The sequence below is a fragment of the Peromyscus californicus genome, unplaced genomic scaffold, assembly GCF_007827085.1.
Source record: "Peromyscus californicus insignis strain IS unplaced genomic scaffold, ASM782708v3 Scaffold_15__1_contigs__length_86483966, whole genome shotgun sequence".
NCBI classification, from domain to species: Eukaryota; Metazoa; Chordata; class Mammalia; order Rodentia; family Cricetidae; genus Peromyscus; species Peromyscus californicus.
Genome location: NW_026294447.1, coordinates 47,689,313 through 47,705,732, shown reverse-complemented (window position 1 = coordinate 47,705,732; position 16,420 = coordinate 47,689,313). Strand labels below are relative to the sequence as shown.

General features: G+C 41.8%; 1 protein-coding gene across 3 annotated transcripts in view; it reads right to left on the bottom strand.

The window, feature by feature from the left end:
• Window positions 1-16,200, bottom strand: part of Ttc8 (tetratricopeptide repeat domain 8) — a 61,240-nt gene extending 45,040 nt beyond the window's left edge. The window contains exons 1-2 of one of the 3 annotated variants that reach the window (XM_052738739.1): window positions 15,971-16,200; window positions 1,133-1,162 (exon numbers count right to left, since the gene is read on the bottom strand). In XM_052738739.1, the coding sequence (XP_052594699.1) occupies window positions 1,133-1,162; window positions 15,971-16,084 (144 nt within the window). In that variant the 5' untranslated portion in view covers window positions 16,085-16,200. Of the gene's footprint in view, window positions 1-1,132; window positions 1,209-15,970 lie in introns of all 3 variants that reach the window. The other 2 variants (XM_052738741.1, XM_052738740.1) reach the window with 2 other exon arrangements.
• Between the last annotated feature and the right edge of the window lie 220 nt (window positions 16,201-16,420).

The window sequence follows — 16,420 nt, the reverse complement described above, 5'->3', positions numbered from 1 at the left end:
TAATTCCAGCACTTGGGAGGCAGAGACAGGCAGATCTCTGTGAGTTCGAGGCCAGCCTCGTCTACAGAGTGAGTTCCAGCACAGCCAAGGATACACAGAGAAACCCTGTCTCGGAAAACCAAAAAAAGAAAGAAATTAATTTCTGATTAGATCTGTCTTAAATGACTGCATGTATATTATATAAAATATAATCATCAGATTATGTCATCCTATACAGAACTCAGAGTCACATTTGGGCCATTTTCCAGTGTTGGTCTAATACAGAGGTCTCCATTAGAGTACCTCTTGACTTGCTTTCCATTCTGAAAGGCTTGATCACTACTCATATGTGCCCCGAGTGAGGTCCAAATCACTCCCTTTCATAACACTGCTGGCACTGTGTCTCACTGGCGGGGCAAGCACGTAGTAACATCTGAGCTCTCTGACTGACTACTCTGCAGCTCTCTCCTGTCCCCAGACTCATAGGAACCCTCTGGACTAAACGTGTCACTGGCCAAGTACTTCTTCCACAGCTGATCCTAACTGAAACCCTTCCCTTCCAGGGCTTCCTTCCGACTCGGTCTCTTGTTTCTTACCCCGTCAGCCTTCTCTGAGTGTCATCTCTAACCACAGTCATGGCAGTCTGGCCACTGTCCCTCCTCTCTCTCCCCCTCCCCCTCACCTCCCTCCCTCCCTTCCTTCCTTCTTCACTGGGACAGCTTTGTCCTCCCTGTTAGAGCTACCAAGTCAGTTAGAAGCAAGCAGAGTGCAACCATTGTATTCAAACTTTGCTGCTGTCCACCACAGGTTTGCAGAGACTTGTGACCCTGCTGACAGCCTGGCTCCCTCCTAAGTCTGATTCCCTTTACCACTATGTTTCTTTTTCTCATCATTCTGATCAACCTTGGCAACTGCTCCTTAAGCCGCAAGTCTTAATAAGCAGGTCACATTAGTTCTATGAGGCTATTCATGTAAATAAAAGCTTTAGGAGTATGAAAGTTTATTTATACACTAAGGAACAGAACAGCTGGTAGATGCAGCTAAGTTTCTAATACTATGAGCAGATACGCAGTGCATTTTCTAATCTTCGGTAGCAAATAAGCAATAGCAGCTAAGTTACTGTCTAAACTAACGTTTGCAGCTAAATCTTTACCTGAGACACTGGTAAATCGGGAGCTGGTTCCTGGGAAGCATGAAGAATGTTGTAAACATTTTAAGGCATGCAATTTCTGAAATCAAAAGACTTAATGAATACTTATCCAATTAAAATCCAAATATTAGCTGTGTGTGTACATATGTAGTGTATGCACAAGGTGCATTCATTTGCCTGTGCATATTCATGCAGAGGGGAGAGGTCCAGTTTGGCTACCTTCCTTATTCTCTCTCCACCTATTTTTGGGGACAAGGTCTCTCACTCAATCTAGAGCTTGCAAGTCAGCTAGAGTGGCTGGCCAACAAGCCCTGAGATCCGCGTGTCTCTGCCCCTTCCCCCAGGGCCTGGGTGACCCATACACACTGCCACAGCAAGCCTTTATATGCACGGTGAACATCTGAACGCAGGGCCTCATGCTTGCACAGCATCCACTACACCCATGTCCCCAGACCTTCAAATACTGGAATCTTTTTCCAGAAGTGCTCTCAGAAACGTGAGATACACAGAAAAGTGCTGTTTCCTGTGATCAGAAAGTTCGAATTAATCTTATCCAGGGCACAGAGAAAATGTAGCTCAATTACTTGTTTAAAGAAGTCAATATAAGGCCCATGAGATGGCTCAGTGGGTAAAGGCATTTGCCACTGAGCCTGAAGACCTGAGTTGGTTTCAAATCCAGAACCCACATGGTGGAAGTATGGTGATATTTTTATATGTACTGAAATGCGATTTTATTTGTATGTTAATAAATAAAGTTGCCTGGGGATCAGAGCTAATAGCAAGCCATACCAGAAGCCGGGTGGTGGTGGTGCACACCTTTAATCCAGATCACATGGCAAGCAGATCTCTGTGTGTTCAAGGATACAGCCAGCATGGAGATACACACCTTTAATCTCAGTACCAACCATAGAAGACCTGGAGGTCTGTATAAACAAGCAGTGACGAGGAGGTCATGTGGTTGGGTTTACAACCAATGAGAAGGCAGAATAGAAAGTCAATAAAAAGACAGATACACAGGAAGTAGTTCCTTTTCTGAGGGGAAGGACAACAGCGGCAGTGAAGGGTAAGAAAGGCAGTTTTAAGTCTCAGCTCTGAGCTACTGTTCTGACCTCTTGGGCTTTTAACTCTGCACTTGGCTCTGTGTTTCTTATTTAATAAGACTGTTCCTCTACATGGAAGGACAGAACTGACTCCCAAAGGTTGTTCTCTGGCTACCACCTAAACTGCTCCTTCACAAAAACTGATTAAAAAAGTCAATACAAAAGGAAAATGGAAGTGATAATTAGAAAACAATTATTTCAATAAACTTTATTTGAAAAAAGACTCAATAACTCAGAAAGTAAGAATAGCTTTAAACTATACCAAAGAACTATTTCCTTACATCCAAAAATAAAACATTGAGACTTTAATCACTCGTGGGGCAGAAGGAAAATCCAAACAATATAAACTTTTGATTCCACGTAACTATGATGAGACTGGTGGCTGATAATAAGAAATTAATTATAATTACAATGTTCTTATAGAACTGTTTACAGACTACGCAATACATATTGGTGCCGGGTGCTGATAGATGTGGCATCTGAGTCTTCTCTTTCCAACTTAAATAGAAACCATCAGTCAAGTCAGATCTTACAACAGGTATCTATACTTCCATGTCTAGGCAGCAGCGTCTGCCAGACACTTAATCTATGCCATGTTTTATTGGGGAAAGCGCTAAGAAATAGGCAGAGGGTTGATCCTGTTCTCTATAGCTCTACCATCTGAAAGGAACACTGTGGATATCTTAAAGAATACATTATCTGTATAAGCAAAGTGCAAGCTTTGGATAGACATGTGATTTCTTTAGCATGGTGCACGGTCGGGACATGAGAGGAAAAGGCTAAGCTAGGTTGCTCAATGAACACCCCCAAAGAGTGGGATTTAGAGAGGATCTTATAATGTACTAAACCAAACACAAAACAGCAACTGGAGAGCATAGAGCAACTACAAGTTCACAATGTGGTGCATGCAAGGAGGATCTAAAAGCAGTACGAATTTCCAAAGCATGGTTCATACTTCAGCAATGTGAGACAGAGGGGAGGAGATGGCAGATCCCAGAAACAGCCTTCCTATTGTATGTGTGGCTCATGATCTCATTTGGATGTCACAGCAAACAGTCTAAATGAATCAAGAATTATCACCTGTTGTTATTTGTTTTCTATTATCTACAGTGGCTGCTCTTTAAGCATGGGCTATCCTAGTCAGAGATTGCAACTCAGCTGCTATCAGCAGTGTTCTGCTACAAGGGCTACAGCCTAAGGGGATTCTGTTCCCTCAGGCACCGACTCTTTCAAAGCTACTAAGACTAAGGGAAATGTTATCTAAATCTAAAGAACTCAGGATTCAACAGTTTAGGTGGAATTCTGCTCTCTCAGAGAGGCTGAATAGCAAATAGCTAAACTTCTCCTTTTGCTGCGTCTTCCAGAAAACCCCACATCCTTCCTTCAGCCCCCACTTAAAAAACACTTGTTATCCGGGACCTGTCCTTAGTGCATGAGCTGGCTTCTTGGAACCTAGGGCCTATGCTTGGGACACTTTGCTCAGCCTAGGTGAAGGGAGGAGGGAATTGGACCTGCCTCAACTGAATCTACCAGGCTGAGCTGAATCCCCAGGGGAGTCCTTGCCTTGGAGGAAGTGGGAATGGGGGGTGGATTGGGAGGGGGGGGGAGGCGGGAGGAGGGAGGACAGGGGAATTTGTGGCTGATATATAAAATTAAATTAATTATAAAATTTTTTTAAAAACTTGTTATGCATAGTTTCTCTCTATCACTTCTTGTCAACTACTTGCTGACTTAGCGTCCTGCTCACAAGTTAATTTTATTTAATCAAACACATCTTTGAATTGTTAACAAAGGCAGTAAGAAAAAATGCAACATACTTTAATATTCTACGACAATCACCTATTTTACAGAGAAGGAAACATATTTAAAGATAGTAAATAATCCGGTCAAGGTCACTGTGATGACTAATTTAGATGGGCAACTTGACTGAACTAAGTACCTAGGGCATTAATGAAGCATACCTTTTGGTGAATCTGTAAGAATGCTTCCAGGAAGGTTTAGCCTAGGAGGGAGGACACACACTAATGTAGGGGGCATCTTCTTGTGATGGTACTACTGCCCTGAGGGCCAGCCTCCAGCAGCTCAAGGTTTGAGGGGGAGCCACGGAATCGGAGAATTAATCACTCAACTTCACTTTTCTATCTGAGGGAGTAAAACTTAATTCTTTGGGGCCAACAAGGGGGGTCAAAACTTAGCTCTCTGGGGCTAGTGAAAAGAGAAACACACACACACACACACACACACACACACACACACACACACACACACACCTCCAACATGCCAGGATCTCACCTAGGATGCTAATGAATGGCAAGCCTTCAGCAGGTCAGAGAAACTGAAGAGAAGGTGCAGAGTAGACAAACTACTGAACAGACAAACAGACACATGAGGACTTTTCTGAGGGTCAAAGCTTAGTTCTTCATTTATTATTATTTCTGTTGCTTGTTCTACTCTATTCTTCTGTCCTGATGTCTTCCTTCTAACTTCTCTTCTACATCCTTCCTGGTGTTTTCCTTCTCTTATCCTTTTTTTTCCCTTACAGCTTATGTACCCTAGCAAAATCTCTCAAGCAGTATAAAAATTACAATGTGGTTACAATCTACTTTTCAAGTGAATGATTACAAGAATACAGTTTAAGAAAAACAGCATGTTTTCCATATCCCTTACATGATTAAACACTTTACATATTACAGATGAAAAACAAGCTGTCCCAAGAACCCACATACATTCATGTCCAGGCAACTTGTTATAGATTAACAGAGTGTAAGTAAGCAAGGTATTTTTCTCAGCCAGTTCTTTTACTGGCAGGCTACATTTTGTGGTTACAAAGAAAAGATCAATTATTTTATTATTTATCTCAAAGGTAATCTTATAAAAAAAATCTTAAAAGAATCACAAGTCTTTTATGTTTTTTTAATCTAAACTTTTTTAAAATCTAAATTTTTATAAATCTAAACTTTTAAATACAAAAAGGAACCAGTCAGCTCTATTTTAAATCCTCAGGGTGCATACCCACCCACTCATCAACAGTTTTTTATATCAGGAAACTGAGGGCAGAAATGGGCACAAGGAATTAACCATCATCCCATCCTATCAAGAAAAGTACTTCAGTCAGCTACAGCTAGGCTATCATTGTTCTTGTTTCTTGACCTCAATGAGTCCCTCAACTATCAAAAGTATGCCTTTAAATTGTTTTCCAAGATTTTTACCTCAAAGCCATTAACAAAAACATCTTAACCTAACCTTAAGTCATTATTTAAAGCTTTGTTTTAGCTATGATGCACACTGAAACCCATGAACACATCTCCCAATATTAAGATTGAAAGAACTAGCGCTAACTTAGCTTCTGGGACTCAACTGTTTCTCTTAATCATTAACCTAAGCCACAATCTATACAGCTCTGCAAGAGAAACTAGTGTTACATTTCCTTGTTCTTATTTTTTACCCTCTACAGTCCCTGTTTTATCAGGGGTGGGGGCAACACTCTAAACAACACAGCTTAAGAGGAAATCATCTTCATGATAATTTCCACAAGTAAAAATGCCCAGGAGAACAGGATATTTCCATGAGATAATCACACTACATTGCGGTCAGTAGGGATCTCCCCACACCCTTTCACACCATGCCAGATACCAGAAAAGAATAGCATTGGCAAACACTTAAAGGCACAGCAGTAGCAAGAGACATTCTGGGTCTGAAGCCCTTGGGGCCTTGCCTATCTGAGATTCACCCATCAGTGCTTTGCTTCCTGGTGGGCCAATCCCCTGAAGTCAATTGCCACCTGCTGCTCCTTTGACATGGCCACTGACAGGATGCGGTCCAAGATTGAATACAAAGGGAAAAGGAGAAAGCCAGCTGAGCACTGTCATTGTCCTTTCTCTGCTTCTTTTTTAGTGCCACAGACCAAATAACTCCTGCCACATGCCTTTTCTGCTATAGTGGATTGTGTTCCTCTGAACCCTGAACCAAAACAAACCTCCCTCCCTTAAGTTGTTCTGGTTAATATTTGGTTACAGCAAAGAGAGAATTGACTAATACAGTTGTACAGATGTTTGAGTGGACTAAGAGCACTTTTTTGTCAGCTTATTGGAAATTTAAATTTTCTTAAATGCTAGAAATAATAAGACACAGTAAAGTAAAATGTAAAGTTTAGATGAGAGGCTAGATGAACATCTCAGTGATATGTGAGCACTTAATATGTACCAGACCCTGGATCCATAATCTCTAATACCTCAAAAAGTGAAAAGCTAAATTAAATTTACAATATCTATAAGATAGGTCCAATATAGAATTGAGTGGGTGTGGTAGTTTGAAAGAAAATGGCCCCCAAAAGGGAGTGGCACTATTAGGAGGTGTGGTCTTGTTGGAGGAAGTGTGTCACTGTGAAAGTGGGCTTTGAGGTCTCATATATGCTCAAGATACTGCCCAGTGTCTCAGTTCACTTCCTGTTGCCTGCTGATCAAGACGTAGGATTCTCAAGCTCAAGCACCGTGTCTGCCTACATGCCGCCATGTTCCACTATGAAAATAATGGACTGAACCTCTGAACTGTAAGCCAGGCCAATTAAATATTTTCCTTTAAAAGCGTAGCCCATGGTCCTGGTATCTCTTCAGAGCGATAAAAATCCTAATTAATACAGTGGGAAAGATCAACAACAGGCCATTGCAGACAGTGTTTGAAAAGGAACAGCAAACAACTAAAGGAAACAGAAGCCCCTAACACAAAGCAAAAGCTCGGTGTTTGTTATTCCACCAACAGGAGTAAGATTCCTCCAGTGCAAACAGAAGCTCCAATTCAGACTCACAGGGTTCTGTTCACTGAAGGACTTCGTGATCCCTCTGTCTTATTCGTCCATCTATCCCTTGAGAACATACGTGTGACTATGCGGGTGAAGGGCAGCGAGGAAAACAAGAAGGTCGGAGGGAAAAAATGAGAGGCCTAGGGAGTGGGGAAGACAGAGAAGGGGGCTAGTTATGTGGGTAGAAAATGGGACTGAAACCAGCCAAGGCCTGAAAGGGTGTGAGACAGAGAACATGTTCTTTCCACAGCCTGTTCCTGGCAGTCTTAGCACCCACCAAGATGCTACACACACTCTACAGGGGGATATGCAGAAATAAATAAACTACAAGATAACGTGTTAGATGCTGTAGTCATGGACACGTTTCAGATAATGTAGGTGGAGGGGAGACGGGTAAAGCAGAAGACATGGGGAATAAGAAGGGAGTCTGAGAAAGGGGAGATTTGTCTGGAACTTGTAAATGACGATGATTCATGAACTACGTCCAACGTCATTTCGCCACCCATTCCACTGGACAGATTCCTCCCAAATGCCTTCCAGATGATCAACAATCCTTTTAGAGAAATACGAAATAACAGAATCCCACATGCAAATATCCCTAGGACAAAAGTGGTCAGAATCAAAATGAAGTTGCATATGTCAAGGTATAGTAAAAAAATCAGTCAGGGAGAGGGGAATCTCAGAGTATATACCTCTGAACAAGAACAGTCACAAAAGACTGCCAGAACTACACCTCAAACAATGGCCACTAAAATCTTATACAGAAAATTTCTATCCCCAAAACTGTCCATTCAACACTGGACTGATACCACATTTGTTACTGATCTCTGAATGCCCTTGTTATTAATTCTGTGGCCAAGGATTATGGTTTTAAAATAACTAATGCAATATTCCTCATTTGCCTTTACCCTGTCCCATGGTTTCAATGCCACATGCGTTCCCCACTGTAACAGCCCTTGCTAATTCCCTAATAAATATTCTATTTATCCGAAGAGTCCTTTCTTTGTGTGATGTTAGCCATATAGAAACGAGAGCTAATATTTTTGGTCATTAACCACATACTAGTGAAAACCTTCACATAGCTCTTGGGCATCTAGGTATGCCACCACAAATGTGGTCAAGGTGTGCAGGCAGTATCTGAACCTAGACACCCTGAGCCAAGAGCATTCACTATGCTGAGTATGTGAGACAATATCAAGAGAGGAAAACACACTGTCATAGGATATGGAGAGACCAAGAGCAGGCATATCTCATTTGAAGGCCCATTAGGAGCACAACAATGAAAGAAAAGAATTTTTTCATTTTAATTAAATATTTTAAAGTTAGAGCAATACTTTAATTTAAAAAAAAAACACTGCAGTCTTTGACTTGGAGTCTATCTAAATTACATTTTTTTGTGTGTGTGATTAAATTAATTCCTCTATATATTTTGGAAATTAGTCCTCAGATGTGGGGTTGGTGAAGAATTTTTCCCATTCTGTAGGCTGCAGCTTTGTCCTACTGACAGTGTCCTTTGCCTTACAGAAGCTTTTCTGTCTCATGAAGTCCCATTTATTAATTGTCAATCTTGGTGCCTGCACTAATGGTGTTCTACTCAGGAACTTGCCTCCCGTGCCAATGTGTCCAAGGCTATTTCCCACTTTCCCTTCAATGTATCTGGATTTATGTTGATGTCTTTGATCCACCTGGACTTCAGTTTTGTGCAGAGTGATAGATATGGATCTGTTTGCAGCCTTCTACATGCTAACATTCAGTTATGCCAGCACCATTTGTTGAAGATGCTTTCTTTTTTTCCATTGTATAATTTTGGCTTCTTTGTCAAAAATCAGGTCAAAAAACTAGACATCAAAAAACCAAATAATCCAATTAGAAAAATGGGGTACAGATCTAAACAGAGAATTCTCAACAGAAGAATCTCAAATGGCTGAGAAACAAATAAATGTTCACATCCTTAGCCATCAGGAAAATGCAAATCAAAACGACTCTAAGATTCCATTTTACACCTGTTAGAATGGCTAAGATCAAAAACACAAGTGACAGCTCATATTGGAGAGGATGCAGAGCAAGGAGAACACTCCTCCACTGCTGGTGGGAGTACAAACTGGTACAGCCACTTTGGAAATCGGTGTGGCAGTTTCTCAGAAAACTGGAAATCAATCTACCACAAGACCCAGCTATACTACTCTTGGGCATATACCCAAGGAATGCTCAATCATACCACAAGGACACTTGCTCAACTATGTTCATAACAGCTTTATTTGTAATAGCCAGAACCTGGAAACAACATAGATGCCCCTCAACCGAAGAATGGATAAAGAAAATACGGTACATTTATATAATGGAGTATTACTCAGTTGTTAAAAACAATGACATCATGAAATTTGAAGGCAAATGGAGAGAACTAGAAAAAAAAATCATCCTTAGTGAGGTAACCCAGACCCAGAAAGACAAACATGATTGGTACCTAGCCCAATTATCATCAGAGAGGCTTCATCCGACAACTGATGGAAACAGATGCAGAGACCCAAAGACAAACATTGGGCTGAGCACAGGGAATCCTGCTGAAGAGAGGGAGCAAGGATTGTACAAACCAGAGGGGTCAAGGGCATCACAAGAAAACCCACAGAATGAACTAACCTGGGCTCATAGAATTTCACAGAGACTGAACTGACAACCAGGGAGCCTGAATGGGACTGACCTAGGCCCTCTGCATTTACGTGACAGTTGTATACTTGGTCTTCTTGTGAGACTCCTAACAGTGGGAGCAGGGGCTGTCTTTGACTCTTTTGCTGGATTTTGGGACCCTATTTCTTATATTGGGTTGTCTTGTCCAGCCTTAATACAAGGGGAGGTGCATAGTCTTACTGCAACTTGATTTGCTATGTTTTGTTTATATCCATGGAGGGCCTGCTCTTTCTGACTAGAAATGGAGGAGGAGAGGAAGGGGGTTGTGGAGACTGGGAGGAGAAGAGGGAGGGGAAACTGCCGTCAGGATGTTAAATAAATTTGAAAAATAAAAATGAAAACTTAATCCTCTAGATAGGGAACCACTAGTTAGATTCCCTTAGTCTAGTGAATTATTTCTCTGGGTATCAACACGGATAGATGGGTGGGAGATAGCAGGCCTTGCTCTAGAGTCAGAAGCCCTGGACTTGATCCTAAAGAAATGACTCAGAAAAAAAAAAAAAAAGAAATGACTCAGGTGTGGAATCTTGGACAAACAGGTCACGCAACCTGTATTATTTACCTCTATTTATTATTTACCTTTATTTTCACCTCTCAGGTAAAATGATAATGCTCCTTTCTGGGATAGTTTTAGGATTAATCATGAGACCCTGACCTTTTTGGAGCTCTCTCACTCTGAGATGTAAAGTCACCAAAAGATACACCTAACACACAAGCACCAAATATCTCCTCGTCTCTTTTTCAGAAACCAGCACTGGCTCCAGGTTCTAAAGATCAGACTAAAACTCTCCTCTGTGCCCCCTTCAAAGCAGCTAAGAGGACACAGAAAGTGGGGAGCTACTGTCTAGATCCAGGAGTGCTCTTCGGAGTCAACTTCAACTCCAGCAGTTTGCCTCTGTGATAGATTAAAGTGATGGTCAACTTGACAGGATCACCTTGGAGACAAAAATCTCTGGACATGTCTATCAGGCTTTTCCAGATTAGGTAAATTGAGGTAGGAAGACCCATCCTAACTGTGGTTGGCATTGCTCCATGGGCTGGGGTCCTGAGATGTACACAATGTTGACAATGAGCATGTGCTACTTTCAGCTTTCTCACAAAAGAAGCAATGTAATCACATTAGTTAGCCTCCTGCTCCGGCCGCCATGCTCTCTGCACCACGGTGGAATGCATCCCCCAAAACTGTAAGCCACGATAAACATTTCCTCCTTTAAATCACTTCTTGTCAGGTATTTTGTTCACAGCAACTAGAAAAGTACCTAACACAGCCTCTTTCCTTCCTCCCTGGGGGATGTGTCTCTTAAGTCGTTGTTATTACTTCAGGGAACTGAATCTCCAGATATTTCTGAACACAACTTCCTAATTATCACCAACACTTACTCCAGCTAATGAGCCTACCCAGATCTGAAACTGCAGCATTGTTATTCAGAATTTAGTAAGAGCAGGAAGGAGAGGCCCAGGAGGCCACGAAGATGGGTGGGTTTCAAAAGGTTAAGACTTGATCAAGTGACCAAGCAGCCACGCAACAATGCAATCTGTATGATCTGAGGACAGAAATCCAGGCAACAAAGTGTCTGACCTGTACAGAGAGAACCAAAGGATGAAGCCTCCATGGCCCCAAACAGGAAGCAAATTAGGTAATTGGACATAAAGACATATTTGGCTGGGGGGCGGCTGTTTCATCAAATCATTGTACTACTCACACGCTCTCTGAAGACAACTTGTTCCCTACCTTACCTCTTCAAATCATTTGCCTTCCTCTCTGTAACATCTTTCATTGTAATTGGAGACTTGGGGCAGGAGGGGAGAAAGCCAAGTAGAAAACCCTCTTCTCGCCTTCTAACACACACCAAATATTCCCCCCTTCAGAAGCCTACTCTGTTCATGAATACATCGTGTCTTCTTTAAAAACCCACTGCCTATAAAAGTTCCATGCTGTATGAAACGTGTCCTTACAGAGGAGCTACACATCCAGCACTGTTTAGAAAGCCATTAATCTGACATATGGAATGCAAAGGATAGTAATCCGATTAGGCCCCTAATCAGGATGACCGGCATGAGCCCGGGAAGCCAGCCCTCCCTCTAGGTCACACTGCTCTATGGAGGGTGGCTTTGTAAGTCCTCCTTTAACATCTAATCACTTCTCACCACATTTCTAGTCACAAGTGGAAAAAAAAAAAAAAGACAGTGCTTCGCTCTATAATTGGTCATCCTTTTTTCTAATGGGAGGAAACCATGATAAATGAACCTGATATCTCTCTATCTTTATTCTTAATAGATCCAACTTTAATACCCTCCAAGCTTGGGAGCCTGCCTTCTGTCTCTCACTGTTAATCATACCGTGTCTGGGAAAAGAACTCTCACGCCATGTTCTTCAAGAATGCTTCTCCATTATCAAACACCACATATCTTATATTTACCCTACTCTTGGCCCCTCTGAAGCCTAATACAACTAGAAACATGCTGTTCCTGGTATGGATACTTCTGTGGGCAGCCTAAGTACCCTGACTTTGGCTAGAACTAAAAATAAATAAAATCTAATGTCCTATTACAGAGTGCAAGGCACTAAGGATTTTTGATGACACTATTTCACAATCTCTTAAAAGGGAAATAAAAACAGCTGAAAGGATGTAACTCAGTGGTAGAGCATTTGCCTGACATGCACAAGGTTCTAGGCTCAATCCCTAGTACTAAGAAAGGAAAAAAAAATGAGGCAGATGAAATAGTCTTAGAGACAGGCTTCATTCAATTGGGCCACATATGAAGACCAAAATGTTCTTTTGAAGTTCTCTGGCCCAGCTTACAAGAGTAACAAATAGCAAATCACTTTAGCAAAGTTCTCTTATTTATCTGGAAAAAAAATTAAAAAAAAAAAAAAAACAAGGTGAAAAAAATACTATTTTTAAAAACAAAAGTTCTTACCTGTATTTGAGGAGAGAGAAATGGAGGTGCCAAAATGAACCCACTGGCATACAAAAGAAGCATTTCTATTTCTTTGTCCCACTATGTGTCCAGGCACTGCTCCAAAGAAACTCATTCACACTAAAATCAGTTTGGTAGCCCAATTCAAATAAATTGAAAGGATTTTGAAATGAGGAAGTTCAAGAAATGCTAGTGTTTTGTCAGCTTGACACAAGCTAGAGTCATTTAAGAAGAGGAAACCACAAGAGAGAGTGTGGTTTGTGGGCAAACCTGTGGGTCATTTTCCCTTTGAGGGGGTCAGGGGAGGAGATTTATGATTGATGTGAGAGGGCCTAGATCTCTGTGAGCATTGCTAACTCTGGACAGGTGGTTCTAGGGAGGTCTAAGAAAGGAGGCTGAAAGAGCCATGAGGAGGAGCAAGCCAGTAAACAGCGATCTCCAAGCTCTCTGCTTCAGCTCCTGCCTCCATGTTCCTGCCTTGAGTTCTTGCCCTGGCTTCCCTTCATGGTAGACCACAAATGTGAGCCAAAGAAACCCTTTCCTCCCCAGGTTGCTTTTGGTCACAGTGCTTTATCATAGCAATAGTTACCCTAAGACATATTTACCCAAACTGAATATAACCCTGGCTCATATCAATAAATAAGAAAGAACAACTCTTCCACGGTATAAAGAATTATGTATCACATCATGTAGACTTGTCACAGATCCTCAGGAAATAGAGTGATGAAACAAGCTAGAACCTAATAAGATCTCTTTCCATGATGATCTTAACCATGCTAATCACTCTGCAGTACCAACAGCAGCGTTCCCCAGTGGGATTCTGTGTCTGTTTTCTTTATCATCATCATCAAAACCACACATTCACAAAACAATCTCAGAAATAAGTCTTAATCTTCCAAGAGGACTGGAGGTAAGACATAATGAGATCAATACAAGAGGCCACACTAAGACCTATTTATCTTGTTTAGCTGAAAATATGAGACTGTAAACAAAGCACTTAATTTGTTTTCTCATTTTTCCTGGAAAAAAAAAATCTTTCTTAACCATAATAAAAGCACCACTTTTCTAGCTATTTGTTTTCCAAAACAGTATCTTCACCAAATAATGGAGGAAATTTGTTCTCCTGTGTCCCCTCTGGGTCAAATAAGTTTTATTATTGGGCTCAATCAGAATTAGAACTTTGTCCTTCAGGACGTATCAGAGCTTTTAATCTAAGCACATAGATGTGTCAAAATCCTATACCAGCTAAAATTTGGGGATGGAGAGAAGACACATGAGAAAAATACACTGGAAAAAGTTCAGAAGTTGTTTTGAAAAGTTTAGTGGCAGCCTAACGGGCTTGCTAGCATTGTAACTTTTGGACACATTTCTGTGTCCTCAATCTGTAAGATGGGGAAAATAATATCAACCCCTAAAGTAGTTGAGGATTAAATAAGATAGCACAACAAAATCCTCAGAAACAAATCTGTTATTTTTGTTACCTATTTTAAAAGGTTATTTTAAGCATTAGAAGGATATTTATTTTATAGAACTTATGTCTGGGAAGCCATAAGTTGTCTATAAAAGGTCAGTGAAATGAACACAGAGTACTAATCACAAAATCTAGCACAAATAAAATTTCAACTCACAGGTGCAGTACTGAATGCCACTATGGCCTCAAGATTATAGGTCTTACCCATTAATAAGAACACTTTTGCTAGCAGTATCTCCTCCAGATAATAAGAAACACATTTGCCCTAGGGGCAAAAAAAATCAGTATTCAAATAAGTTTCTAAACTGGTAAATAAAATTGGGCAAAACCAGGTTTATTTTCTTCTGAATTATTCAGGGCCTTTTGGGCACATCTTGAGTCTCTAAGAAGGGAGTCTACGTCTCTCACTGGCATTTAATGAGGAAACTTCCAGTGAGCAACTCTTGGGAATCTTGTTTTGTGGAAACCACCCCAACTCAATGGAAACAACATGCAAAGTTCTTGAGAACCACTGTGCCCGGAACAATGTCTGGTACATCAAAAGTTCTTAACAAACTTCCCTCGGAAACAAAGGTAAGATCATATAGTGTCTTATTGTTTCCAAACATGCTGGATTGTTCCTGGAAATGTCTTTAGCAGCATTTGTAGAACTAACGCACCAAGCAATACTCTTGGAAAAATACTTGTTTACAGAAGCACAGTCCTTTAATGAGCATGAATAACAAGAAGAGAAGCTAGCTGAGCATCACCACTGAGACGGGCTGTTCTGCAGGTCACATGCAATGACTAGGTTACCTCCATCCCTTTGCTCAGAGAGTGCAGAGCCTAGGAACAACCTTCACACTCAGGCCCTTGCTTTTCTCACTCCCCATGTTTCCCCCTTTTCCTAACAACTCCAATGCAATGCCACTAGAGAAAAGATGGGGGAACCAAAACTGTACAGGGACAGTGCATGTTCTTGAAGCACTGCCAAATTGCCACAGTTCTACTCTTAATCTCCCATTTTTCTTCTTCTCTCTTCCAGGAGCTACTTGCTCAATGGCATTGTACCTCTCCCATTCATTATTACCCTTTTCATTAATTACTGTACAACATTACTGTGTTATGTTGTTCCTACATAGCTCACCAGGCTGGCCTTGAACTCTCTACTTAGCTGAGGATGGCTGTAAACTACTGATCCTCTTGCCTCTCCTCTACCTCCAGAGAACAGGGAGTACAGGAGTGCACCCTCATGCTGGACTGTTAAATTTCCTTTGAATCAACACTATCATTTCCTTTATCTTTCCCTCTTACAAGTATAGTTTCTCTTGCCCAGGTAGCATCTTTAAAAATAAATACATCCTATATAACCTGTATCTTGTCTCAGGTTGAACTCATGACTCAGAAACAACAGCTCTTTGACAGTTGGACAGATATCTAAGGATGAGGTAGGAAGAGTGCATGCTTCATCTGAACCAAAAGATAGCTGTGTTTAAAGAGGGCAGCGTCTCAGATCTTTGTTCACATATATTTTTCCTTTTTAGAAATCAACGAAGTCAAGAGTCTGAGCAGTGATTGACCAATGAATTATCAAAGCTCCCCACAAATTTAACAGAGTCTCTTTAAATGTAACTCATTCTGGAAAGGGGGTGCTGTAGTTTACAGCAGGAGCTGTCAAGGCACAGAACTCAGGATCCCCGGAGATGCAAAGGCCAGGGACCCGCCATCCAGGACTCCACAGAGTCTTGCTCCAGGTGCCTCTGCGGTCCACACAGGCAACTTCGCCTAGGGCCCTCCTCCCAGGCCTCCCCCAGGAGACAGAGGGATCCCCCAGAGCCCAAGGCCATAGCAAGAGAATCCACAGATTGCCTGGGGCCAGCAGGTACCTGGTCATAAGGGGACTTCTCCAGCATCTGCGTGCATAGATCGGCGCAGAGCTGGAACTTCCTGCGTCTAAAATAGCTCCAGGCCCGGAGCAGAGGCTCCATCTCCGAGCCCATGGTGGCCCCGGACAAAGCTCCAGTGACCCGGGGTCCAGGGCCCAGAGCCCAGCCCAGGGAGGGCGGGGTCCGGGAGCTGCGAGCGGGAAGCGTCGGGTTCTGCCGGGCAACGCGCAGCGGCGGGGCCTGGCCTAAGAGGTGTCCACAGCGCGCCTGATAACAGGGCAAAGAAAAGCTGCCATGCGCCGACCTCAGCCAGAGAGTTTGCACAGAATTGACTACAAAAATGTGCGCTTTTAAAGACAACAGATTTCATTAATTTTGAAAAGTCACCGTTCTTAAAAAACAAACAAACAAAAAAAAAAACAGGTAGTGACTTAGACACCATGGCTGGGG